The sequence below is a fragment of the Saxophila tyrrhenica genome, assembly GCF_035928015.1.
Source record: "Saxophila tyrrhenica strain CCFEE 5935 chromosome Unknown scaffold_28, whole genome shotgun sequence".
Taxonomy (NCBI): domain Eukaryota; kingdom Fungi; phylum Ascomycota; class Dothideomycetes; order Mycosphaerellales; family Extremaceae; genus Saxophila; species Saxophila tyrrhenica.
The window spans coordinates 144,232-169,189 of NW_027041760.1; the positions used below are offsets into that span (position 1 = coordinate 144,232).

The following is a 24,958-nucleotide window of genomic DNA, read 5'->3' on the forward strand; positions in this document are numbered from 1 at the left end:
GTGCGATCCACAAATACTGCCCCAAACTCCTCCTCTGCGTGTAAGTGCTTGCCTTTCAGGTTCTTCTAAACGTCCGCTTTCGCACCATCTCTCACCCTTGGTCCTGTTCGTACTACCAACATCTCCAGCCATGGCACCCGGAAAAGACTACAGCAGCTTGGGCGCCTGGGTCGTGATCCACAACTCGGACCTCAACATCGACCGCCACAAATGCCACCGCGTCGTGCCCATGCAAGTGCTCTGCTTAGGCGCCCCTCGGACTGGCACGTTCTCGATGCAGGAAGCGCTGGCGATTCTCGGCTACCAATCACCCTACCACTATTCCAGCGTCTTCTCCAACGTCCAGGACGCCGACATGTGGCAGGAAGCACTGCAGTACAAATTCCACAGCAAAGGCAAGCCGATCGACTGGAGGAAGCACTTCGACAAGCTGCTGGGCCATTCCGCCGCCATCACTGACGCACCCGCTGTGCTCTTCTGGCAGGAACTTCTCGACGCATATCCCGGAGTGAAAGTGGTGCTCGTCGAGCGAGATGAGGAGAGGTGGTACCAGAGCATGGAAGTGCTGCTAGAGGGATTGTTGAACCCAGTGGGACGAAACGTAATCCGCTTCACCGATCCTCTTTGGTTTGGTCGAATCAGCAATCTCGGCGCAGGGTGGATCGAGGCGTTGTTCGGGAGTAGGAAGCTGGCGGAGGCGAAAAGTAATGCTCGCAAAGCGTACCGGAAGCACTACGCTGAGATTCGAGCTGGTGTACCAAAGGAGAGAATGTTGGAGTTTGAACTGAGCAGTGGCTGGGCGCCTCTCTGTACGTTCCTGGAGAAGCCGGTACCCAAAGTGCCTTTTCCGCGACTGAACGAGGCGGCTGCGCTGGAAAATGCGTTTGGTGCTTTCATTGTAAAGGCGTTGAAGCATTCAGCATTCAATCTCGCAGTGGGAGTTGCGATAGTAGCGATATCTGCCGGGGCTGTATGGAGGTGGCTCGGTTGAGAAGAGGTGTTATTGCAAGGTGATCCAACGAAATAAATCGCATCGCTCTCGAGCATGCACCGCATGCGCCAAAGAAGTGAGGGCTGCGCAGTTGGCTTCTCCACCATGCCAGAGCTGCGAATGGAATACAACAAGTGGTACTGGCACCGCTCTGACCGTCCCACTGGCTACGGAATCAGCTGTCTCACGGCTTGAGATGAATGCTGTCATCATCATGGTGACGGGCCTTCTGGTTGCAGTGAGCTTCGAGACATCATTCGAGGGACTACTTCTGGAAAATGGGATGCAAACACATTTTACAGCACAAGTATTGGTCCTTGACTACCTCACTCCCTCAGCTTCTCAGTCATCATTCACAAACACCCGCTTCACCGTCACCGGCTCACACGTTGGATTCTGCGCCTCCGCCTCGCCAAGCTGCCACGCCAGTGTTTGATAAGTGTAGCCGGTGTAGTACGTCGTACACGTGAGCCAGCGGTATAGCTTCTTGCCGTTCACGCTGTTCGGTGGGTTCTTGGTGTCGTCGAGGTACACACGGATGTACATCTTGTCATCCGAATCGAAGCCGACGTAAGCAGAGTCGTAGCCGGGCTCGAAGAGGGGGAGGGCGACGTTCGTGGATGGGTCAGTGTACAAGGTCATCGTCTCGGACACTGGTAACGGTTCAGCATGAATGCGTCTCGCAGCGACGTATCTCACGGACGAATCTCACGCACCTTTAAAGTTGCCACCCTTCAGCAGCCATGCCAGAGAACCAACGTTCGGCTGGGACCTCGTGTTGTTCAGACGGAAGTTGTCGGCCTGTGCAAGCTTCTTACTGCCGATACATAGTCCCTCGATTGCTGCGCCCTCATGGCATGCAAAGAAGTAGGTGCCGTCCACAGTGCTGTTGTCAGACACGGCCTTCAGGTGGAAGGGCTTGGACTGTCTGGCTGCGGCGGCAGCAACCAGCGTGGTAAGGATTGCGAGGGTGAACTTCATGTTGATGTGTATTGATTTAAATGTGGGCAGGTGAGGGTACTGGTGGTATGCTGATCGAATGAATTGGACAACAAGATACTCCTACCTTCTTATACACCTCGCATGGCCACGCTTCCACGACCCTACGTCAAGCGCCAAACGCAAAAGAGATGTCGTGTTGACGCCAGAGGAGTCTTCTCGCATACTCAATCCACTCTCAGCTGATGGTGCCAAAGCAGAGTGGTAGGTGTGACCAGCAGAAACGATGGGCTACGAGATTCGGAGGAGGTGTGCCTCGTATTCGTCCCAAACTCAGCCAAGCCGACGCAAGCTTCTATTGATTCTGTTCGGGAAGAGCGGGGAGTTGCATGGGCCCTTCTGGACAGAAGAGAAGAGAAGCTTACCATGGTTTGCTAATGGACGACCGTGGCTCACAACGTGTGTTTAAAGGCAATTAGCGAGGCCGTTCCAGCTTCGGACGACGCAATGATGGACAAAGCCTGATCGATGTACCCAGTGACGCTCGAAAGATTGGAACGACGAGAGGTCCAGAAGATCTGAAGTACCCAGCTGAGCGCGTGCATACAGCAAGCCACCGGCTACAAAGTCCAGCTGGAGCTGCAGAGGCTCCCAATAGTACACTTCTTGTGGTGGCAAGTAGCCCGTGTAGGCCCGCTAGGTGCGTGAGCAATTGGGTTTGGAGCTTTTCTGTGAAACTAAGCTGACATGCTGTAGCCGGAGAAGAAAGTACTGAGCTACTCTCGCAGCCGTAGCTGCGCCAAAGTATCCGATGGAATTTGAATTCACTAAGTTCGGACGGGCGCTCGATGCGTTCCCGTATTCATTGATACGTACGCTGATGGCCATCAACTACAACGATCAGGTACCTTGCCCCGAAAGTTTGGATATGAGATCTGCAAGAACACGAGGGAGATGAGCCGGTTGTAAAGACGACTTCTTCGATCGCCTTCCGGCCTCCCACTGGTGCCGCGAACGGTAAGCCGATCGCCTTGCTATGAGAAGGCAGCACGGATGGCCTGACGTACCTTCCACAGTCAGCATATGACAATGGACGGCCAATCTTGCGCATTACCTCGTAACAACCCCGTGACACGAGTCTGTCGGCAACAAATGAAGGTCCCTCTAATGCGTTAGTGGAGTCACAACCTCGACTGCAGGCCCCCTTGTACCACCTGCACAACCCGAATCTTGATCGCATCAGCATGACTGGAATCATGCCCACCCAATTCTCGTATTTTAGCATTCGCTGGAAGGAATAGCGACGACATCTCCGTTGGACGTAATGACATATCAAGAGTTGTGGGCATCGGAAGCGCCTACCTTGCTTTGCTCTGCCCTCTCCTTAAGTTTGCCCAAGCAGGCCGACAGTAGACAGAGACACAAAGAGCTTCATAACTACCTTACAGCCTCGAACTAAACCCCCCCTTCTCCGAGACCATCTTCAGCATCATCGGCGCCCTCATCAGATCCAGCTTCGCCAATTTCTTCTGGAAACCCGTAAACGTCTCGCTCGTGCCGTGGGTCTTCAAAGACTGTTGGTCCTTGTATCTGCAGCAAAGGTAAGTAGAATGGTCGGAGAGCAGTTTGGGGGAGGAAACATACCTCTCAAGCATGACGATGTCCTCCGTCCCGTCCTTGTTCGGTCGCAGCGAGCGGGTGATCTCGTACTTCAGCGTTCCAGGCTCGTTGGCTTTGACGTATTGAGCTACTTCTTGAAGAAGCCCGACGACCTGTGATCCTGTGAGCTTGTTGAAGTCTGTTGACGATGGTCGGAGGGGATAAAAATACCTCATCGGCCTTGTCCTTCCTCGGGTACAATACCGCAACGACGCTGAATTCTGAGGATGCCATTGTGGTTATAGAGGAACTGCTGATGGTGTGTATGTATTGATGTAGGAGGGAAGTAAATGTAGGAGTAGGAGTGAGAAACACCTTCGGGCCGAACGAGATGCCTCGGCTTGACGAAATGGCCATTGAAGAACGTCGAGGTACACGTAATCTGGTATGAAGGCGACGTCAAGAAGATGAGATAGAGAGGCTTCGGTGTCGTGGTTTGAATAGCAAGAAGAGGAGATGATGGTATCTACATATACATCAACTGCTTCATCCAAGCAGCAAGTCTCGATCTACATCTATGCTACAAGAAGCCCGCAGCCCAGTCCGAACACCTCTCAATGCATGAAAAAATGCCTGTACAGTACACCTCATCTCTTGTCACGAAAGAAGTATGCGATGATCTACCGCTTATTCCTCTCCATCCTCTCCTTCTCATGCTTCGCCACCAACTCCTTCTGCAACTGCGGTGGCGCAGGCGCATAATGCGAGAACTCCATCGTGAACTCTCCCTTCCCTTGGCTCGCCGCCCGCAACTGGCTGCTGAAGCCGAACATTGCATTCAGCGAACAGTCTGCGGTGAGCACGAACTCATCCGGCCCGATCTCTGTATCATTGATTGTGGCATTCCGCTTGTTCAGCAACCCGACAATGTTGCCCTGGAACTCGTTGGGAGCGGTGATGACCGTCTTCATGAGTGGCTCAAGCACCTGCGGCTGGCCTTGCCGGAAGGCTTGTCGGAAAGCGTGCATCGTCGCGGTACGGAAAGCCAGTTCGGAGGAGTCAGTCATGTGGGTTGCGCCGTCGTTGATGATCATGCGAGTGCCGAGAACCTTGTGCCCAAGCATGGGCCCTTCGATGCAAGAAGCCTGGAACCCTTTGTCGCAAGCGAAGAGGTACTTCTCGCTGATCGTGCCACCGATGACTTGCTGCTCGAAGACATTGTCGCCGAGCTGGCCGGTAGGCTCCATATAGCCAATGACACGGGCATAGTCACCAGCACCACCAGTCTGCTTCTTGAGAAGGTGGTCGAAGGGGACATGCTGGGTCATCGTTTCTCTGTATGCAACCTGAGGCTGGCCGGTGACGACTTCGACATGGTACTCACGCTTCATACGCTCAACGTAGATGCTGAGATGGAGCTCTCCCATACCAGAGATAATGCTCTCACCGCTCTCGTTGTCGACGTGAACACGGAAAGTAGGGTCCTCACGCTGGAAGCGAGACATAGCCTTGCTGAAGTTTGGAGTGTCTTTCGTCTGCTTCGGCTTGATGGACAGCGAGATGACCGGGTCTGGGACGAACATGCTGGTCATCGAATAGCCCAGACCGCCCTCAGCGAAAGTGTCGCCAGAAGCGCAGTCGACGCCAAACACGGCACAGATCTCACCAGCTCCAATCTCCTGAACATCTTCCATCTCGTTCGAGTGCATACGGACAATGCGTGGGATCTTGACCTTGTTGCCGGTTCGTGCGTTCGTCACGTTGGCGCCTTTCTTGAGCTTGCCCTGGTAGACACGAATGTAGGTGAGTTGGCCGAAGTTGCTCTCTTCGAGCTTGAAAGCCAGCCCCACGAATGGCAAACTATTGTAGGATACCAGCTTGACAGGTGCTTCTGCTCGTTTTCGGTCCAGCGCCAAGTTCTCGACCTCACTTGGATTTGGTAGGAAGTCGCAGACTGCATCAAGCATGGGTTGTACGCTCTTGTCCGCCAGCGCTGACCCCATCAACACCGGCGTGAACTTCAACGAGATGGTCGCTCGTCTGATCGCTGCCTTGATCTCGAGAGGGCTCGGTGTCCGCTCATCCAAGAAAGCGTTGGCAATGTCCTCATCCACATCCGCCAGTGTCTCAATCAACTTCCTCCTCTTCTCCTGTGCAAACTCCCTGATATCGTCTGGCACCTCATCTTCTCTAATCACCTCGCCATTCTCACCCTCGGAGTAGACAGCCTTCATCCGTATTAAGTCTACCACGCCCTTGAATTGGTCTTCCATTCCGATGGGCACCTGTACCGCTGCCGCCGCCATCTTTAGCTTCTGGTTGATTCCATCAATAGCCTTCCAAGGGTTGGCACCAGCACGGTCCATCTTGTTCACGAAGCTGATGCGAGGGACGTTGTATCTCCGCATCTGCCTGTCCACGGTGACTGTTTGACTCTGTACGCCACTCACGGCACACAAGATTAATACAGCACCATCCAGCACTCTCAGCGCCCTCTCCACCTCAATCGTAAAGTCGATATGGCCGGGTGTGTCGATCAAGTTGATGTGGTACTTCTCCTCTTTCATCTCGCCTGACACCGGATCCGGGTTCTTCTTGATCCAGTCGCAGAAGGTGGCGGCAGACTGGATGGTAATGCCTTTCTCACGCTCCAGGTCCATCGAGTCCATCTTGGCTCCCACGGCATCCCGCCCTCGCACCTCATGAATGTCCTTGATCCGGCCGGTGTAGAAGAGCACGCGCTCGGTGGCAGTCGTCTTGCCAGAGTCGATGTGCGCTGCAATTCCGATGTTGCGCACCTTGTCCAGTCGCGCCGCCTCCTGGGGGTCCAGGTTCTCCACGATGGCTTCTTGTGACAGTGCTGATGGGTCGTGGACCGCCGTCTCCTGCACCGCTGCTGCCGCGCCGGTCTGCCATCGTCTTTGCGCCGGCCATTGCTGTACTCCGCATTGTGACAGCCCTATTCTCGGATGATTCTGGCCATTGGCTTGGCGGAGGATGGGGAGGGAGTAGGAGGCAAAGGTGCGTCTGCACGCCAGAGCCTCGCCATTGCGCAAGGCGGCGTTGCGCAGGGAGGCGCGGGAGGCGAGGGCAGTGGCTCGCATTGGCGGAGTCGCGTGAATGAGTGACTGGCAGAAGAAGTGTAGAGACAGTCGCCGTCATTCACATGAAACAACATTTTCTCGGGAGTCTCGCCGCAATCTTGCCGCGGTCCATTGTAAACTTTGGCTATATTGAGGATGCCAACCTCGTCTCACACAACCATAACAAAAATCAGAGAGTCTCCGGGCAGAGAAGTGTATCGCGGATGTGTCAATAGCAGTTCACCGGAGCCATGCGAGTCCACCATCTTCTCCTCCTGCCGGCCATCCTCCGCTCCGCTGTGCTGGCATATACCCCCCTCTCGGAAAGCACAATCCAAGGTCTCCCATCCCCTGGAAAGGACTTCGATATCAAGGACGGCGCTCTGCTATCACCCATACTGATACCACGTGTCCCCGGCACACCAGGCTCTGAGCAAGTCTTGCAGCATTTCGTGGACTTCTTCTCCGATACTCTGCCTGATTGGAAACTTTCCTTCCAGAATTCATCCAGCACGACTCCAGTCTCCAATGGCAAGGAAGTGCCGTTCCGGAACCTCATCGCCACACGCGATCCTCCCTGGGTTGAGAGAGAGGGAGAAGTAGGCCGACTAGTCCTGGTCGCTCATTACGACTCCAAACTCACGCCCAAGGACTTCATCGGCGCCACCGACTCTGCCGCTCCATGTGCCATGCTCATGCATGCTGCGAGGAGTATTGACAATGCACTGACCCAGAAGTGGGATGACATGGCGGGCGACGCTCTTGATGAATTAGAAGATCAGAAGGGAATCCAGATCATCTTGCTCGACGGCGAAGAGGCCTTCTCATCCTGGACCGATACCGACTCCATCTATGGCGCGCGAGCGCTTGCAGAGGAATGGGAAAATACATATCACCCTCCTTTGAGCACCTTCTCAACTCCGCTCGCAAGCATGGATCTCTTCGTTCTACTGGATCTGCTGGGCTCGCCACCGCAGAGAGTGCCAAGCTACTACAAGACCAGTCACTGGGCCTACCTCAACATGGCCGATCTTGAATCTCGTTTACGCAAGATGGGCAGCTTCAAATCTTCGCCTAACCACAAGTCTAAGCGCTTCTCGAACGAGCCGCGGAAGAAGGAGCCCATGTTTCTTTACGAAGCCGACAAGAAGGACACCGATCGGTGGACAGGCGGCTATATCGGTGATGATCACGTACCATTCATTGCAAGGGGTGTCGAAGTGCTTCACATCATTCCATCACCATTTCCGGATGTGTGGCATCACCCGGATGATGACGGCGAGCACCTGGACCCTGACATTGTGGAAGACTGGGCACTATTGACGGTGACATTTGCGGCGGAGTGGATGGACCTGGAGGGATATCTGGATGATGGAAAGAAAGACCGAAGGAGCGCTGAAGTGCTCAAGGATGAATTGTGAGTGAGTTCGCGTGCTGTATTTCGCTAAATATCCGCTACACAAATGCTAACCTATCACGTGACAGGAATGGAGAGATGACCTGAATTAAATGCCAGAACGACTGCCCGTCTCAAAAGTTTCGGATGGATATAGTTGGAACTTCTGCTACGCAGCCTGGACCACATCAACTGCTCTTCGATTTCACCTTCACAGCCACCCGATGGCCGACATACTGGCTTTCCAACCCTGCTTGAAGATCACCCGCGATGAAGTCCACGCAATCTTCCAGTGGAGCAGCATACCCCGCCGCTTGCGCCATTACATTGAAATACTTCCCCAGCAACGGTATCCACAACAGCGTTCTCGACCAAGCAGGCGGCGATTCAACCTTCGCGACTAGTTGTTCTGCGCCAGCGCCCGGCTTTGGGGTGTAGTCGACCGCTTCTGAGCGTGGTGTCATGGTGCTGGCACAGAATAGCGACCAAGCGAGTTTCTGCTTGGGGACATCTCGAATGCGAGCGAAGTTGTGTCGGTGGATCGTGTAGACGGGGATGCTGTTCGCTGGGTCAGCACCATCAGCGTCTGCTTTTCCGACCTCGGCGCTTACTAGTCAATCATCATCCGGCCTGCAGGATGGTCCAAAATGCCAAAACCGCTGAGAAACCACACCCGCAATGGCGCACCGCCTCGCCTTTCCTGCACCTTTTCCACCGCATCGGCCACCGCGGCAAAGATCGTTGGAAGCTCCCCCGACTCACCCCACACGGGCGCTACACCGGCCGCATTGATCACAGCATCACATTCGTGGGAGAGAATGGCTGACTCAACCGCCGCGCTGTCGGTTGCGGAGCCAGTGACGACGGCCGATGCGCAGGCTGAGGCGGGGGAGGGTAATTTGGAGGGGTTCCGGACGTAGACTATGACAGAGTGTCCATGCGCAACCAGCGAAGGGAGCAGTCGAGAGCCAACGTTGCCTGTAGCGCCGAGCAGGAGGACGCGCATGTTGACCGATTGTTTGGAGGTGGTGAAACTGAATTTGCTGATATTTGGTCGTTTAGTGTATGCTGAATATCAGATGTATGTGAATGCTGTAGGAGATAAATCGACTGAGATCGATGGCGGTTCAAGAAATATATTTGTTCCTAGCCCTTTGATCCTTCTAATAATTCGTCACATTAGGGCTGCGTTCGGGTCGGCTTCGCGTCTGGCTGCCCGAAAACTTCCCGAGCGCTTCCAACGTCCAGCCAGCAACTTGCGGTTGCTGGCTCTGCTATGGCTGCCACATTAGCGGATGACTAAAACTCTCCTGTAACCCCAAGATCCATCGTATTCGCGACGCGGAGAACGGGGTCTCATTATCTGCTCCGGCCGTGGATGAGAATGTAGCAATGCAGCAGGTTGATCAACATCGAACTCCGCGTGCTGCAAGCGAGCTGAAACTCCGCAGAGACGGCGTAACCCCGATAGTGAACTTGATTCGAGGTGGCATGCTATCTGAGGGGAACCAGAACGAGTCCTAGTTGACGTCCTTGATCTCCACTTTTGGAGTATTCCACAAGGCAACGAGCATTGGGCCCTATATCTAAGCCGTCGCTCCATTCGAGAACCTGGTCACCTCATTCTTACAGCCGACAACGACCTCGCAGCAATGGCCCAAGGAATGACCATGTCAGAGGCACTCACGATGAACCCGGCCCTCCGGGAGCCCGAGAGGCCTGATGTAGTCGGCCAACCCATGGAGCAGATGTCTGTAGGAGAGCCAGCCGAGACGGCAGAAGACGAGAGCCACTACCCGACGGGCACCAGATTCAAGCTGATCCTCTTCTCGTTCGTCCACGCAGAACTAGACCGTTGAGCAGTAGGCTAACAACATCATCAGCATCGGCCTCGTGCTCACCATGGCCAGCCTCGACAGCTCAATCATCGCAGTCGCTGTGCCGTCTCTTACAGCTCACTGGCACAGTATTAGGGACGTTGGATGGTACAGCACAGCGTGAGTACCTCAACCCACTCTGAAAGCTCGTAAGCTAACCCACCACCAGTTACCGCCTCTCGCAATGCAGCTTCCAATTCATGTTCGGCCGCCTCTACAAAATGTTCAGCGTCAAGGCCATCTACCTCGTCAGCATTATGATCTTCATCACGGGCAGTCTTGTCTGCGCCACCGCACCGTCCAGCACTGCATTCATTGTCGGACGAGCTATCTGTGGGCTTTCTTGTGGTGGTATCGTGGCCGGATGCTTCACTCTGTTCCGTCAAGCGCTGCCGTTGCGGAAGCGAGCGATGTATGCGAGCATCTTTAGCGCCGTGGAGGGGATTTCTGACATCACCGGGCCCATGCTGGGAGGCGTCTTGGTAGAAAAGCTGAGTAGGCGCGCCAGAAATTTCATGATGGTGGAGAATACCTATAGCTGACCACCACGACCTTTGCAGGCTGGCGCTGGTGCTTCTGGATCAACGGTTCGTCTTCGCCCCGGTAGCACCCTCGCCTACTGTCGAGCTTGTTGTTTGGTCATTCAGTTCTTGCCATCTCGAAAAGCTTTGCGTGAGCATCTGCTGACTGTCCCTCTCCGCCAGTACCTGTCGGTGTTGTAACTCTAGCAGTCACCGCATTCTGCCTCAAAGACACACGCCATCCGAGCGACATTCGGCAGCTCACCCTGAAGCAAAAGCTTTCGGAGCTTGATCTACCTGGGACTCTGCTCTTCTTCCCGGCGATTCTGTGCCTGTTCATTGCACTCACCTGGGCTGGAACGAGACTGCCGTGGAGCTCACCAACTGTTATCGCCCTGTTCTGTGTCTTCGGCATTCTACTTGCGGTCTTTGCGGTCGAGCAATGGCTGAGAGGTGATGCTGCAACTCTCCCTCCAAGGATTCTCAAGAACCGCAACGTGCTGGCTGGCGCCGTATTCAGTCTAGCCTGCAATGGAGGCACCAAGGTTATTGAATACTATCTACCGACATACCTGCAAGCGGTCAAGGGGTACAGTCCGGCTCGAAGTGCGGTCCTGCTGCTACCTTTGATCCTATGCTTCTGTCTTGCAATGCTTGTACAAGGGACCTGCGTCAATGCCGTCGGCTACTACGTTCCGTTCATGCTCGCTGGAGCCGCCTTGATGCCCATCGCAGGAGGATTGATGACCACACTGTCCGTCGGTAGTGGGTTGATCCAAATCTTAGGATACTCTGCCTTCCTTGGTTTTGCTGGTGGAATCGGCTTCCAAGCACCGCAAGTCGCCGTTCAGAACACTCTCCCAGAGCAGGACTCACACATGGGATTGGCAGTCATTCTCTTCGCGCAGAACTTTGGACCAGCTATCTTCATCGCTGCAGCTCAGACTGTGTTGACGAACAGGCTGTCCGAGAACTTAGGCAAAGTGTTGCCCTCCATGGACCCCGCCAAAATCGAGAACATGGGTCTGGGCGACTTGAAAGGCCAGATTGGCGCCAGCAAGCTGCGCGATGTGCTGAAGGGGCTGGACAAGAGTTTGACGGAGACGTGGTATCTTGGAGTCGCGGTGACTTGTATCACGATTGTGGGGAGTGGCAGTATGAAGTGGACGAAGATTAAGCAGAGGCGGGAATGAGAATCGGGATGTGCTAATGCCTGCCGTGTCTGACGTTACTTATCATGCTGAGCTCGTCTTGCTCGAACCAGCGGCCTACCCCCAGCTTACTGTGCTTCTCGACCCCTGCTCCTCCATCTGGCGCTGGTCATTCTCACTTTCGTTCCCGCTCTGGCCTCCCGCATCACCGCCATCTTCAGAATCAGACAGTCCCAACCGCTCCTCTGCGCCCCGTGCGGCGCCTTCAGGTCGACATTCTCGAACTATCGTCTTGGTGTAAATGGCGGATGCTTGGTCGAATTCGATCAAGACTTCATCGGCTCTGTGCTTGGCCTCTTGAAGACAGAAGTTTGTGTTGTCCAGCTCACTTTCATGGATTTCGATCGCCATGTCTACAAGCTTCGCCAGGAGATCGGCGGCATCGTCGAGTTACCCGTAGGTTGTCAAGCAGAGATGGTGGAGCTCCAATGCTTTGCAATACATGATGTACTGCTCCGCTTGCGGACTGGTGGTGTAGGCCGGTGGTTCGTTCATCATGCTCTCAGCCAGCTTCACGACGGCGTGGAGCTCGGTTGTGGCAAGCTCGTACTTCAGCCCAATTCTGATAGCCTGGTTCTGGATATCTTCTTCATCCGCCTGGAAAGAGCGTTTCATGTCGAGTAGGGGTTGCAAATTGGCGATTGTGCTTGTGGCGATGAGTTTGAGGAAGAGAAGATTCCCGGCGAGGGCGGACATTCTGGAATATGCAGCCTCTTGGGCTCTTGTCGGTCCAAGTCGGATTGATTTGATGTGGCGGGCGCGCCGCTCCTGGCGTGGCATGGTTGACGAAGCTATGTTGGGAAACACAGATTGACGATTCGAGGGGCTCTGGTATACCTCTGGCAAACGAAACGATTCGAGACACAAGCAAATGCAATGAGAATACTCACTGTGTAGTCATGTCGGCCGCCGCTGCGACCGCCAGACAGCTGCATTGTTTGCTTGGAAGACCGCAAGACAAAGACCGGGAGTCATCAGGGCACTCGCTGTTCATGCTCTCCGTCGCCCGCGGGTGAATATGGCCTCGTAAGGCGAGGGCTATCGGGTGCCTTGGTCTTCGCCTTCTGTATCTCCGGTGATCATGGCGCCGGCGGCGCAGGATGAGAGTGTCTCATCAGCCTTGCCATGCGATTCTTTACAAGCAAAGTGCAAGTCACCCGACTTTAGCGCCATGCTCAGCGCCGCCTCTCAACCTTTCTATGCAGCATGAATGAATTGTCGGGCGGAACAGAAGACCGCCTTGAGGTACGGTATGTATCAGCGTTGATGTGCATAGTCAATGCCTTCTTACGGACGGTCAAGGAGAGCGGTCATTTGCATTGGCATCAACCACATTCTCAGTCATATAGGTTGCAACACCCATCGAATCCAGCACCAAAATGGTCTTTTGAATGCGAGAAGTTCCCAGAATGTCGTGCAAGCCAGACCCAGCTTTTATTAGACTGAAATTGTCATTGATATATCGTCAAGGTATGCAAGATGTCGGTGAAAAGGTTGAACGAGCGCGGAACGCTGGGGATAGTCTTCGAAAGCTGGTCTTCCACATGATGAGCGTTGACTCGGCGAGTATTTGTTGTTGCAGTCGCGGTCGTAGTGCTTCTCATGACGATAGTTGTCTTTCCTGCGTCGTGCGGCGTCATGTCGTAGGTTCAACAAGCCAAAAGATATCCAGAAAAGCGTGACTGTCTACACGGAAAACATGAAGTCTTTATAGGAGAGAACGTTGAGTAGAGATGCAGTCGCGGAGAGGAGTCGACTCGAGTCATGTGCAGGCGATGCCGGCGCAAACAGAAGATAAGGTACTCGAGAACGCCGTCTTCCTTCACCACAGCGTCACAGCAAGTAATCCATGCCATCGCGCCTCGCCGTACAGATGCAGCAAGCATCACACAGCAGCTCCCGCTCGAGGCGATACGCTAGATCTAATCCAAACATAAAGTCGCAGCAGCGATGAGGTGAGTGTTGCTAGAGATGAGAAGTGTGAATGCGTGCCGCGACATTCTACCATTGCACTGCTTCTAGCAGTCCTGGATGCTCCCCATCTCGACGTACTGTCTCGGTATGACATGAAGTCACAGCCCCGAACCATGTACTTCAAGACTGCACAGGCCTCACCACTGCTTCGGCTAGGCGTCCTATGAAACGGAAATCCAGGCAAGGCAGGCAGGCGGCAGAGAAGGCAAGAGGTTGGAAGCGAGCATGAGGACTGGACCGGGTGAGAGTACAGGACATGAAGAGATGGACAGAGGACGACGATAGAACGCGGTAGCTGTCGATTGGCAAGGACAAATACACCTTTTCCACAGCATTACTGTCAAATCCCCCAAAACAATCCCGGCTCGCAGATGCAACAGTTCTGGGTGCCCTGTGGGACCTGATCGAGTGCTGCTGACCGGTCGTGTAGAAGATGGCAATAGCAACACCGAGTGGTGAGACTTTCAGAACTTGCGTGTTGTTAATAGTCACAGTCACCCGGCGTAGGACCGTACATGATCAGAAATACGTTTGCTAGACCACGCGGCACTGTCACCAGCCGAAGGGCATGGACGGTCAAGGTACGTATACGCACCAGAAATTGTTTAATACCTTTGCCAACCTCCAGGAGGAGACTGGAAGTCGCCACTGTTGACTTAGCCAGCCAAAGCTATCTCCCCCACAATCACCAATGGCTGTTCGCTGATTTCCAGAAGGCAACACAACAACCATGGTGCGCTCACCAGCGGCACCGAACGACACGATCCTTCGTAAACTCCAGGCCATAGACCAGCGCATCGGCCGCAATCCCGTTCTTGCGCAAAGCATCATCAAGACACTTTTCCGAATCCCGAGAATCAGCGAACGACGAGATACAAAACGGCACGCGACAACCTTTTTGCGACTTTACCCTACGTCGCGCGCGAGCTTTTCATGATCTTATGCTCGGTAACCACGATCGAGGAGGCGCAGAAGAATCACTTAAACATCTTATCTACAACACTCAAATCGTTCGCAGACGGGATCGACTTGACAAGCGTTAAGAACCTGAAAGCCGTTATGCAAGAGCTGGAGGTCCAGTGCCCTCCGGCCCTTCCACCCCACCGCACGACAGCACCGACAATACCCGAATCATCCAGCACCGCTCCTTCCCAGCACGATACGACGGCACCTGGTGTCCACCAACAATCCAGCACCGCTGTCTCTCGCCTCAACGCAAGACTACCGCTCATCGGGCTTCCTGCGCATCTCGCCGAACGATGGCCAGATGCTGACCACCCACCGTCGCCTACAAAGCAGCTTTGGGAGTCTGCTGGCTGTGGGATGCCCATATTGGCTCCTAGCAGTGTTCTCTTTCCCCATGGACCTGGATCGACCTTCACGCAGCCCGGCCTCCACCGCATCCTACTCAGTACATATAGTTCAGTGAGCACTGCGCTTCACCAGCAAGAGCCGCAGTTGCTAGCGGTCTGTGGCTCTGCAGCAAGGATTGTCGTACTAGCTGAACAGACCTGATGCCGTTGATCATTTTCACTACGTGTGTTGGGCTAATTTCAAGGACGAGGAGGCGTTGAAGGTCCCAGAGATGGGCGGGGTCAAACCTGGCATGCAGTACTCCGCTGCTTACGTAGCGGCTCCTACAGGCACGCTCACCGCCATCCGCATCGGTACGTGATGTGAGTCTCTCTTTTGCAATTGTAGCTGACCATCTTGACATCATGGCATGTGAGGCGCCACGACCACGGTCGGTGACTGCGTCAAAGCCTTCCTCCTCCCCACACGACGAAACCTTGAGCTATTCCAGCTTGATGGTGGCCGCCTTCGCCAGCCCAAGGAAGAATCGTACGATGGAGGACTGCTGGCGATTGTGGATTCCGCAGTCGCATTGCGCATCCCGGATGCGCTCTTCACGCTGTCATTGCCATCTCTGGTGGCTTCCTGGTGGGCCATGCAAACAGCCACTCCGGCACCATCGTCCCCATGGCACGAGCTCGATACGACCGCCGCCGACGGGATTCCACAAGCAAGGAACCTACTCACCACCATTTTTTGCCTTGTAAGACCACTGGAAAAAGTGCTCAGTGCCCGAACGGACAAGTGATACAGCGACATCGCCGACGCCTCGCGCATGTCTGAGGTTCTCAAATCAGCTCTGTCGTCGGCTCTCAACGCCGTGAAATACTAGACTTTGCCCGGCGGCGTAGCGCTTGATGGGAAAGTGGGCCTGAATTCGGAGCTGGTACGAATAAGCTGGAAGACGTCATCGACACTCATAGCATACGGTGCATCCAGGCTACTGATACTGCAGGCGCTCACTTGTAGACTGGTGAAGTCCAGTTCCTTGGCCGTGCTCGCATCTGTTAGTCAAACGTCACCGAAGCTTACATTAGCGGCGGTCGTTTCTACCCGACTTCGTCTCATGTCGCAGATTCTCAAGCTTCGCCCAGTGCTGTACGCTGATAGCCATTTCATCAAAGCACAGCCTCGACATCGACAAGCATGGCGAAGAATGCATTCTCCAGCTCGAACAATCCTCTGTGTGAGCTTCTCAAGCTGACCTCGGAGTTCGACATCAAGTCGCGCAATGTAACGGATCGAGATGCTGAGCTACGTCGTCTGATAAGGGTGTCCTCGATGATTTGCGGTGCCAAGGCTGATATTTACCAGAGGGATGCACTGGATACGAAGAACGCCGCCATGCTCCGCGACTTGCCCAAGCTTCGCAGAGCAGTACTTCACGCGAGCAGTGATAGGAAGGCTGTAGTGAAGACCGCAGCAGACGCCCTTGCCGCCGAGACTGGTGGTTCGCAGCAAGACACCAACCAGTCCATACTCAAAGATCGTGATCGAAGAGCTGAAGCAGCAGCTTGAGTTCTTGAAGCAGCACAACACCAGCCTTGAGGAACAAGCTGCAAAGCGTCCTCGAAATGCGACACCAGCATGCGGAACGACAGTACCCAGACGACAGTGCCTACTGATTTTGAGAAGCCTCATAAGCAGTACAACGAGCGTTTGGATAAGCTGACCGAGAAGATCAAAACAACGTATCAGGCCTATTCCCGTGTTCGTGAGGAGCGCCAAACTGCAAGGGATGGTGAAGCGGCAGCTGTCGCCCGGAAGGAATCAGTCGAGAAAGAAGTAGAACAGGCCGTGGGAGAGCGAGATGAAGCCCGTGAGAGCTCTCGGAAAGCTGCAGAGGCCCTCAAGACCATGACCGACCTGCGGGACGAAGCAGTAGCGGCAAAGGATGCTTTGGGTAAAAGCCTTGATACGAGCACTGAGGAAGTTGCAGATGTACAGAGAAGGTTCAGAGAAGTGGATCAAGCACAAATTGCTGTCACAACCCAGCGCGACGAGATCTCCCAAGCGCTGAGTAAAACAAGCAGTGAGCGGGACCAGGTGCAAGGGGAGCTTCTTCGTGTCACTGGGGAGCGAGACAGTGTCGTCAAAGAGCGCGACCAAGCGATCGAGCAGCGCGACAACGCTCTCAAACAGCGTGACGAAGGCCACAAGCAAGACAAGCAGACGCTAGAGGACATCACCGGTCAGCGTGATGAGGCATTGAAGACGAGTGAGACTAAAGACCAGATCATAAATGGCGGTACGCAGAAGCATGATGCGCTCCAGACCAGATTGAGCGAGGCAGTCCAAGAGCAAGAGCGTTTGAAAAGCGAGTTTGTCACCATGTCACAAACGCTTGATACTACGACGAAGGCGCGAGATGAGGCCGTGGAACAGCGGAACAAGCTGCAGACCGTATCTTGCACGTTCACACAAAGGCTCAGGGCTGTCAATTTGGAGATGGAGAAAACCATAAAGAAGCACAACGACGCCAACGAGTCACTCTCACGTATTACAGAAGAGCTGGACAGAACCAAAACCGCTCTAGCTGGTCAAGCCAAAGCCCACACAGACGCCATTAAAGGCGTGCGAAACGAGGAGGAGATCAAAGCAAGAACGCAGATCGAAGCCATCCGTGAACGAATGAATCGAGAGCTGGAAAATGTCTGGGACGACATTCGAGGATATCGGAATACGATTGACGACCTCACAACGGAGCTCCGCGAAGGCAGGACAAGGGAAAAGCATCTAAGGGTCGGCCTCCTCGGCCTTCAACATCGCTTCATTGTGAATGATAGAATCACGAAGGAGCATATGGCCATGAGACGGACGCAGGCCGAGCAGAACCGGCGCCTGACGAGCAGCATGCACCATCAGCAAGTCGATAGTCTAAAGGTCCGCCTGTCCAATGCAACCTTCCAGTCAGATGAAGATGCGGCACAGCTGGAACTCTGCGAGATGGAGCTGGAACGGTTGCGAGAGCAATTCGAGAAGAGCACGACCCATGTCGACATCCTCACCGAGTACGCTCTCAAAATCGAGGAGGGCCATCAAGCGTACACCGCTGACCTCGAGGTAAAGATCATCAATGCCGAAGACCAGGCCAAGGAGGCTCAGGAGAACTACGATGATCTGATGAAACAGTACATGGCCCTTCACCAGTACGACACCGACATCTACGAGTTGAACTGCAAGAACGAAAAGCGGGCACAGCAATCAGAGGCCCGCTGCAAAGCCTTGGACGAAGACGTCAAGGTGGGGAAGGCTTCGCGCGCCCGGGTTGAAGAGGAGGTCAAAGCTCGCATCGCCGTCTCCGATGCCATGGCGCGCATTCAGTGTTCAAGGCAGTACTTAGATGACGTGGAAGTGTCTATGGCCGTTGGTGCTTCGCAGATGGACCAGCTGGAGGCGTTACTCAATACTCTGTAGAAGTAACTTCTTGATTTTTAGCTCCACGAAACGCTACTCTTCCTCCAACCCTTCAACCGTCTCGGTGAGCCTCGTGAGCAAGTCCTCGAAGTCGATCTCCTCGCCCATCGGGCCCATGGCCCCCAGGAGCTGATCCATCTCCGCCTGGTACTCGTCTTGGGCGTCCACCTTCTTCTCCACAGCCTTGATCTCCGCGTCAAGTCGGGCCTTCGCCTCGTCCATTTGCGCGAAGTAAAACTTCCTGTTCCCTTCAGCATCCACGTGGTCTTGCGCGACTTTCAACGCGGTCTCCCACTCCTTCTTGCTAAGCTTTGTTCTTGTGCTCCTGCCTGGCGGTTCATGGCTAAAACCGCCGCCGAACCTCACCATGCCATGCCCGATGCGGGTGATGAACATTTCGGTGATTGCTTTGAGAAATCTGTACGGTACAATATACAGCACGTACTGCTCAATTCCGAAGTCTTCTTCGGGGAAGGTCAGCTTGAGGGTCGCTTCAAATAGATTCCTGTGTTCATCGTCAGCGCAGTCACCGATTCTTTACACATGCTACTTACATGATGTAGTTCGAGCCTGTGTGTGTCTTGTGCTTGTTGAGGCGCTTCTTGAGTCGGCCGCTGAATCCGAACTCGCAAAGTGGTTCTCCCAAAGGCTCGTCTTGTTCGTCTTCTAGGAGCTCGTCCAGCCGCTTCTCCAGTTGATCGCAGAAATGTTCGACCTCTCTCACCACCTTGGGATGCGGTAGCCCATTTGGATCCTTCTTGGAGACACGGTATGTCCTGTGGCCTTGTTTGTATAGCGAATCATCGACACGGGCGCCAACCATGCTATCGATGTTCATGGCCAGCCCGGCTTTGAGCTCGTACCGCCTTACCCGGTTGATCGCCTTTCGTAGTTGGTTTGGCGTCCGAGACGTGCCATCGCCGTCAGGTAAGAAACTTCCACAGATGCTGGGAATATGTTTGTAGTTCTCTGTCGCCTGGTCCAGAATCCAGATTGCCGAGATGGGTGAGGTGGTGGGCGGAGTTGTTTACTATCTTGCTCATGAGAGAGCCGTCGAGCAGTGATTCCAGCAAAGGTCTGTCGGTTGTTACGATCAAGAAGAATACGATCTGGTGTAGGCTAGTTGGATCCACGCCGCGCAAGTTGGTGAACTGCATTTCGTCTTGGAGAAATGTGTCCACCAGCCAACCTGCAATCTCGCGGATCGTGTTGAGCTACACAGCTCTCGATTTGACAAGCGTCTCGTGGTGATCGCCAGTGGGTGGTTCGTAATCAGGCGACTGGATGAGAATGCTGGGTTGGTGGTGGGAGGCTCTTGGTCTGTCGGTGGAGTTTGGCTTTGAAGACGACCAACACCTGGCGAGGGAGACCTTTCAACCAGGTATGAAGCTCATCTCAGACTTCAGTCGATATCCAGGTTCTCGCTTTCTCGCCGAGTAAGGCAACCCCAACGCCGACTTCCTCCTCTTCTTCCTCTTCATTACTGCAGCTAGAGCCGCTGAGGTGGGGATCGTCCATAATGTCACTGTGTCTTTTGAATGAAGCTTGGGCTGTTGGGGTGTCCGCGCCAGGCTTCTGCTCACAGCAAACCGCGGAACAGCAGTAAGATACAGCGCCCAGCTTCGTGGAAGAGTTGATCTGGAGTCTGCATTGTGATGCATCATGATGCCTCCAGAGGTCGTGCACCGTAGTGCACAGTGCTTGACCAGCCCACTTGCATTCTGCTTCTACATTCTTTAGTCAAGCCTTGCCCAGATCGACCTTGCTGCCTCTTCATCCAGCAACGGTATCCACAAAAAGGATTTCAATATGCCTTGCACCTCGGTCCATGATCTCTGCTGGCTACGAGCGTGGTGATGCAGCATAGCACTCAACCATTCTTCCTCTCGAACATCGAAGATCGTAACTGCTCCTACCATCAGCATCCATAGCATGAAACGGGGCGATACCTCGCCATTCTGCTGCAACGCCAAGGTGCCTTCTCTGAAGGCGTTCTGCAAGTGCGGACACGGCAACTTGACGTCCCGCCATTGAAGGAAGACATGGTAACAATAAGCCAACAGAATCAGCCGGAGACCCTCATTCAATGAGCGGCAAGAATAACGCATGTAGAGCAAATGATACACCACAGATGTCATCGTCTCGTTGATGACCTTTGTTGAAACGAGCCGCTGGACTTGCGCACCCAGATTGACCAGCAAGCCGAATCTCCTCATGATTGACCAAGCCCCAGCTAGGTCTGTATCTATCAGTCCAGCAAGCTCCAGAGTGTCTCGGGTTTGCGCTGTGTCGCTGAACTCTGGCAAAGCATCGAATGGAAAGGGGGGTATTGGTTCGAGAGGCTGGCGGAAGAAGACCGCTTTCGAGGTACTGAACACCGCAAGAACGAGGTCGCACCTGCAAAGTGTCGGTCATGCAACAGCAATATTGATGGAATGCGTACCTCAGCATCTCAAACAAGAGGTGGTTATTTCTGAATCCACCCAGTCCGCCTCTCCAATCCACCATCTTCCGAACTCCAATCATGTGCTGCCTCTCTGCTTCATGGTCTCCAGCGAAGTGTGCAGAAGTTGCCAGCTTGAGTACCACGCCAATTGTCGCATCGGTGGTGTTCAGCATCGCATCGTCGCCCGAGAGTCTCTCACTGACTAGGCCGAGTCCTTTCTGGAAGTGGACCATGGCCGCAGGGTTAGCCTGCTCTCGTCGGCGAAGAAACAAGTCGACGAAAACTTCTATGGAGAAAGCAGTGATATGGAGGGCAGCAGCGTCTGTTGTGCATAGATTGATCCATCCACGATTGTCCACTTGGTTGCCGATCGCCGTTATGAGCGGATACACAATCTTCTGCGCTATTGGTGAGACTGCGCACGGTATAACCGTCAGCTGCTTTCAATACGAGGTAGCTATGCTCTGCACCTTTGATGATATTTGTCAGGATAAATGGGTCCAGGTCTTCTGGAGACGCCAGAAACGAGAGGTCCGCACCAATGCGCCTCGTCGGCGGCACGTATAAGCGGGTGATGTCTTGAAAGTTGACTGGCGGTGCCTTCACGCTGCCAGCAGTCATATCGTAGCCGTGTACCAGAACGTTCCTTTTAGGCCGAATGCGAAGTTGCTTTCGTCCTCGCATAGCATGACTGCGGATGAACTTCCTCGTGGCTGTGTCGACCCTGCCGTCATTGAATGATACGATGAAAGGTATCGAAGATGGGCCCAAAGAGATCATAGTGTCGTCGTCTGGCACCGGCATCCTGCAAGCCTATTGCTACATCTTGGCCTCGTCGTTGGAGATGGCATGTCTATTCTACATAACGAGAACAGTCGAACGCTCGGCGAGTCCTGACGCATGATTCAACACTAGACCCGAAACGGGATACAAAAAAGCGCTTGGCAACGGTTGCTGAAGATCCTGGAAACGTGCATCACAACTTCATGTTCGTACCGCTACGCAACCTTGTGGGCAAGCAGTGCGCAGTGCATCCTGATTCCAGATCGATTCGGGACACTTCTCGCCGATTCATGCACGAAGTCATGATGAAGGTACGGCAATGGGGGTTCGAACGGAGCATAGGAGGTAGAATGGTTGGATCCTCCGACTCAATACTTAAAGGTTTGTGTATTGCATGTAAGTGAAGGTTGAACTCTCTATCCGATGTTTCTGTCTTTGCATAATCTCTAGCACCACTTTCAACGTTGATTTCTAGCACTGTGGGTGACGAACACATCAGCTCAGCGCGCAGGACTAAGAGATTGGATCATCATGTCAGAGGAATCGAGCAGCCGCAATGGGAAGGAGGGTCAGGATGAACAAGCAGGAAGCGCCGCTGGACCACCTTTTCAAGCGCAGCGCCACGGAAGCAGCAAAGACAAAGATGCTTCGAGCGATGATGTACCACAAATATCTCAGCCCGGGCTCTCGCGCACTGCGCGCGTCTTAGTCCTGGTGCCGGTCATACTAACGTACTTTCTCTGGTTTCTCGACCTGGCTGTGGTCTCGACGGCGACTCCAGCCATCACGTCGGAGTTCAACTCAATTGTCGATGTCGGCTGGTACGCCTGGCAACGTTCACCCGCTATCCAATATCGCCTGCTGACAGTCGACTTCAGGTATGGCGGAGCGTATCAGCTCGGCAGTTCTGCATTCACGCCGCTGACAGGCAAGCTCTTTCGTTCGTTTCCCATCAAGGCAAGCTCACCCAGGACATTCGTGCCTCATGGAGCGATCCGCATACTAACACAGCAATGCAGTGGACCTTTCTTATATTCTTCTTCATCTTTGAGGTCGGTTCGGTGCTATGCGGAGCAGCTCAATCGTCGGCAATGTTCATCGTGGGGAGGGCCGTTGCAGGCATCGGCTGTTCTGGTATTTCGACGGGAGCATTGACGATCATAACCGCTATCCTGCCTGGTAAAGCCCAAGCACAAGTTCTCGGTATTGCTCAAGGTCTCGGCCAGCTTGGGCTGGCCATTGGTCCAATTCTTGGAGGTGCGTTCACCGAATACGTCTCTTGGCGATGGTGTATGCTACCTTCATTGCCCACTCCAGACCGACACAGGCTGACGCTCTGCAGGCTTCTACATCAACCTCCCCGTAGGGGCCGTGGTTGGGGTCCTCCTCGTGCTCTTCCGCATCCCAGAATCAGAGCCAAAGAAGCCGGCACGAGAGGTGCTAGGGACAGCCGTCAAGTCGCTTGACCTTCCAGGGTTCGCCTTGATCTGCCCTGCGGTCACAATGCTTTTGTTGGGCTTACAATTTGGCGGCAATGAACACCCATGGAATAGCTCTGTCGTCATCGGGCTCATAGTCGGGGCAGCCGCAACGTTCGTCAGTTTCCTTTTCTGGGAACGACGCCAGGGCGACGAGGCCATGGTGCCATTCGCTCTGCTCACCGACAAGGTCATCTGGTCGGCCGCAGGCAACATGGCATTTGTGCTGGCGAGCATTCTTGTCGCGGACTTCTACCTTGCGATCTACTTCCAGGCGGTCAACAACGACTCGCCTCTGATGAGCGGTGTACATCTGCTTCCAACATGCCTGAGCCTTGTCCTTTTCACCATCATCTCGGGCGTCATGAGTAAGTAGCTCGATCTTGTTGCCTCATGTTCATATCAACAGATGGGCTGATGACGCTTTTTTCCATACAGTTGAGAAGCTTGGCTACTACCTACCCTGGACACTGTCAGGGAGCGCCATCTCAGCTATCGGATACGGACTCTTGTCGCTTCTGAGCCCGACGACACCAGCCGCCAAGTGGATTGGCTATCAAGTGTTCTATGGAGTCGGGAGTGGTTGCACAGCCATAGCCGTGAGTCTGAGTCGAGGCAGCTTCCAGCGTGAGGCAGTGAATGCTAATTTTTCTGATCACACTAGGGGTACATTGCCGTTCAAAACCTCGTTCCAGCAGCGCAAATACCAACTGCCATGGCGATCGTCATCTTCTGTCAAGGCATGGGCGGTACCGTATTCCTCATTGTCGCAAATGCCGTGTTTAGTAACAGCCTGCGGCACCTGCTGAGATCACAGAGTTCGAAGATTGGAGTTGCTCCAGACGTCATTGTTGCCGCTGGAGCAAGAGGCCTTCGTCAGCTGATTCCGGGTAGCGAGCAACTTGCCATTGCGCTACAAGCATACGCGGACAGTATCGACAACGTTATGTACGTTGGCGTGGGTGTTGCGTGTGTTGCATTCGCGTTTGCTTGGGGTCTAGGTTTCAAGGACGTTAGAAGGGAGAAGGCGAAGAGCAATGCGCAGACGACGGGAGGCGTGGAGGCGAAGGAAAAGAATCCCGAGGCAGGCTCATGAAGTGTATAGCGATAGATTGTCAAGAAGACAATATGGAGAGGACGACGTGAGGTGTACTGGCAGGTCAGCGTGGTGCTGTGTACTACATGAAGATTGAATAGATGAGTTGTATCTAATAATACATGCCCTGCACTGCGTACGTGTAGATGGCACAGCAAGAAGCTGCGAGATCCGGCCTGGTTCCGGGAGGGGTGGGCTTGGCGGCGGCGAGATCACCGCTGGGCGTCTTGACCTCACCTTGGCCTGCCAAAGCGCCGGCGTGGCACCCCATCCTCGACGCGCATCTCACCATATCACAACGGTCAACGCGCTGCCGCCAATGCTCGCCAACCTCGCCATCGGCGAAGCTCGCTTGGCCCACTCCACCCACCCCTTCGACGTTGCCATCTGCTTGGCGACTGCTCTTGGGAGGAGAATGGACGGTTTCACCTCGTCTTCGCTGATGATGACACGGAGCCAACCATCACCATGTTGACGGAACTCTCTGCGCAAGAGGAGGCCTTGCAATGGCGGCAATATGTCTTGTTCGAGACACAGCGCGTTGCAGCGTCGCGTCCCATACTCACCCTTCCTCCATCCATCTTGGATTTGGGCCCAACCGGCAACGGCTATTATGACGGTTGAGACCAGCTCTCACTAGGCCCGGACGATTACGGCGGGGCCCGAGGATCCTATATCTCGTTGGATCTCTGCCACCTTGCGGCGACATTCGGTGCGACTCCAATTCTACGCCTCGACGGTGGGGACGATAACGTGCGCCTGGCATGATTACACCTTCGACTATCCTCATCTAC

The 24,958-nt window shown here is 54.2% G+C and overlaps 13 protein-coding genes across 13 annotated transcripts; 6 read left to right on the forward strand and 7 right to left on the reverse strand.

Moving 5' to 3' along the window:
* Positions 1 to 130: 130 nt before the first annotated feature.
* On the forward strand, positions 131 to 991 carry LTR77_010943 (uncharacterized protein; the record flags this gene model as incomplete). The annotated part of the gene is made up of 1 exon (XM_064808159.1): positions 131 to 991. One exon carries the CDS (start codon positions 131 to 133, stop codon positions 989 to 991), a length of 861 nt encoding a protein of 286 aa, XP_064653707.1.
* Positions 992 to 1,333: 342 nt separating this feature from the next.
* LTR77_010944 (uncharacterized protein) lies at positions 1,334 to 1,972 on the reverse strand (the record flags this gene model as incomplete). The annotated part of the gene is made up of 2 exons (XM_064808160.1): positions 1,334 to 1,644; positions 1,708 to 1,972. The coding sequence occupies 2 exons, from the start codon at positions 1,970 to 1,972 to the stop codon at positions 1,334 to 1,336; spliced, it is 576 nt and encodes a 191-aa protein (XP_064653708.1).
* A 1,400-nt stretch (positions 1,973 to 3,372) lies between these two features.
* LTR77_010945 (uncharacterized protein) lies at positions 3,373 to 3,823 on the reverse strand (the record flags this gene model as incomplete). Its single annotated transcript, XM_064808161.1, has 3 exons — positions 3,373 to 3,520; positions 3,575 to 3,702; positions 3,761 to 3,823. 3 exons carry the CDS (start codon positions 3,821 to 3,823, stop codon positions 3,373 to 3,375), a joined length of 339 nt encoding a protein of 112 aa, XP_064653709.1.
* A 386-nt stretch (positions 3,824 to 4,209) lies between these two features.
* MEF1 (Elongation factor G, mitochondrial) lies at positions 4,210 to 6,633 on the reverse strand (the record flags this gene model as incomplete). The annotated part of the gene is made up of 1 exon (XM_064808162.1): positions 4,210 to 6,633. One exon carries the CDS (start codon positions 6,631 to 6,633, stop codon positions 4,210 to 4,212), a length of 2,424 nt encoding a protein of 807 aa, XP_064653710.1.
* A 230-nt stretch (positions 6,634 to 6,863) lies between these two features.
* On the forward strand, positions 6,864 to 8,116 carry LTR77_010947 (uncharacterized protein; the record flags this gene model as incomplete). The annotated part of the gene is made up of 2 exons (XM_064808163.1): positions 6,864 to 8,029; positions 8,098 to 8,116. 2 exons carry the CDS (start codon positions 6,864 to 6,866, stop codon positions 8,114 to 8,116), a joined length of 1,185 nt encoding a protein of 394 aa, XP_064653711.1.
* An 80-nt stretch (positions 8,117 to 8,196) lies between these two features.
* Positions 8,197 to 9,014, reverse strand: LTR77_010948 (uncharacterized protein; the record flags this gene model as incomplete). Its single annotated transcript, XM_064808164.1, has 2 exons — positions 8,197 to 8,566; positions 8,620 to 9,014. The coding sequence occupies 2 exons, from the start codon at positions 9,012 to 9,014 to the stop codon at positions 8,197 to 8,199; spliced, it is 765 nt and encodes a 254-aa protein (XP_064653712.1).
* A 646-nt stretch (positions 9,015 to 9,660) lies between these two features.
* LTR77_010949 (uncharacterized protein) lies at positions 9,661 to 11,599 on the forward strand (the record flags this gene model as incomplete). Its single annotated transcript, XM_064808165.1, has 5 exons — positions 9,661 to 9,839; positions 9,892 to 10,005; positions 10,055 to 10,380; positions 10,446 to 10,472; positions 10,590 to 11,599. The coding sequence occupies 5 exons, from the start codon at positions 9,661 to 9,663 to the stop codon at positions 11,597 to 11,599; spliced, it is 1,656 nt and encodes a 551-aa protein (XP_064653713.1).
* Positions 11,600 to 12,007: 408 nt separating this feature from the next.
* On the reverse strand, positions 12,008 to 12,552 carry LTR77_010950 (uncharacterized protein; the record flags this gene model as incomplete). The annotated part of the gene is made up of 2 exons (XM_064808166.1): positions 12,008 to 12,445; positions 12,508 to 12,552. The coding sequence occupies 2 exons, from the start codon at positions 12,550 to 12,552 to the stop codon at positions 12,008 to 12,010; spliced, it is 483 nt and encodes a 160-aa protein (XP_064653714.1).
* Positions 12,553 to 15,176: 2,624 nt separating this feature from the next.
* On the forward strand, positions 15,177 to 15,692 carry LTR77_010951 (uncharacterized protein; the record flags this gene model as incomplete). Its single annotated transcript, XM_064808167.1, has 2 exons — positions 15,177 to 15,258; positions 15,322 to 15,692. 2 exons carry the CDS (start codon positions 15,177 to 15,179, stop codon positions 15,690 to 15,692), a joined length of 453 nt encoding a protein of 150 aa, XP_064653715.1.
* Positions 15,693 to 16,090: 398 nt separating this feature from the next.
* LTR77_010952 (uncharacterized protein) lies at positions 16,091 to 18,361 on the forward strand (the record flags this gene model as incomplete). The annotated part of the gene is made up of 2 exons (XM_064808168.1): positions 16,091 to 16,433; positions 16,509 to 18,361. The coding sequence occupies 2 exons, from the start codon at positions 16,091 to 16,093 to the stop codon at positions 18,359 to 18,361; spliced, it is 2,196 nt and encodes a 731-aa protein (XP_064653716.1).
* Positions 18,362 to 18,394: 33 nt separating this feature from the next.
* Positions 18,395 to 19,199, reverse strand: LTR77_010953 (uncharacterized protein; the record flags this gene model as incomplete). The annotated part of the gene is made up of 2 exons (XM_064808169.1): positions 18,395 to 18,866; positions 18,916 to 19,199. 2 exons carry the CDS (start codon positions 19,197 to 19,199, stop codon positions 18,395 to 18,397), a joined length of 756 nt encoding a protein of 251 aa, XP_064653717.1.
* An 898-nt stretch (positions 19,200 to 20,097) lies between these two features.
* On the reverse strand, positions 20,098 to 21,611 carry LTR77_010954 (uncharacterized protein; the record flags this gene model as incomplete). The annotated part of the gene is made up of 3 exons (XM_064808170.1): positions 20,098 to 20,758; positions 20,805 to 21,222; positions 21,278 to 21,611. 3 exons carry the CDS (start codon positions 21,609 to 21,611, stop codon positions 20,098 to 20,100), a joined length of 1,413 nt encoding a protein of 470 aa, XP_064653718.1.
* Positions 21,612 to 22,121: 510 nt separating this feature from the next.
* LTR77_010955 (uncharacterized protein) lies at positions 22,122 to 24,164 on the forward strand (the record flags this gene model as incomplete). Its single annotated transcript, XM_064808171.1, has 5 exons — positions 22,122 to 22,468; positions 22,519 to 22,880; positions 22,933 to 23,436; positions 23,507 to 23,667; positions 23,733 to 24,164. The coding sequence occupies 5 exons, from the start codon at positions 22,122 to 22,124 to the stop codon at positions 24,162 to 24,164; spliced, it is 1,806 nt and encodes a 601-aa protein (XP_064653719.1).
* Between the last annotated feature and the right edge of the window lie 794 nt (positions 24,165 to 24,958).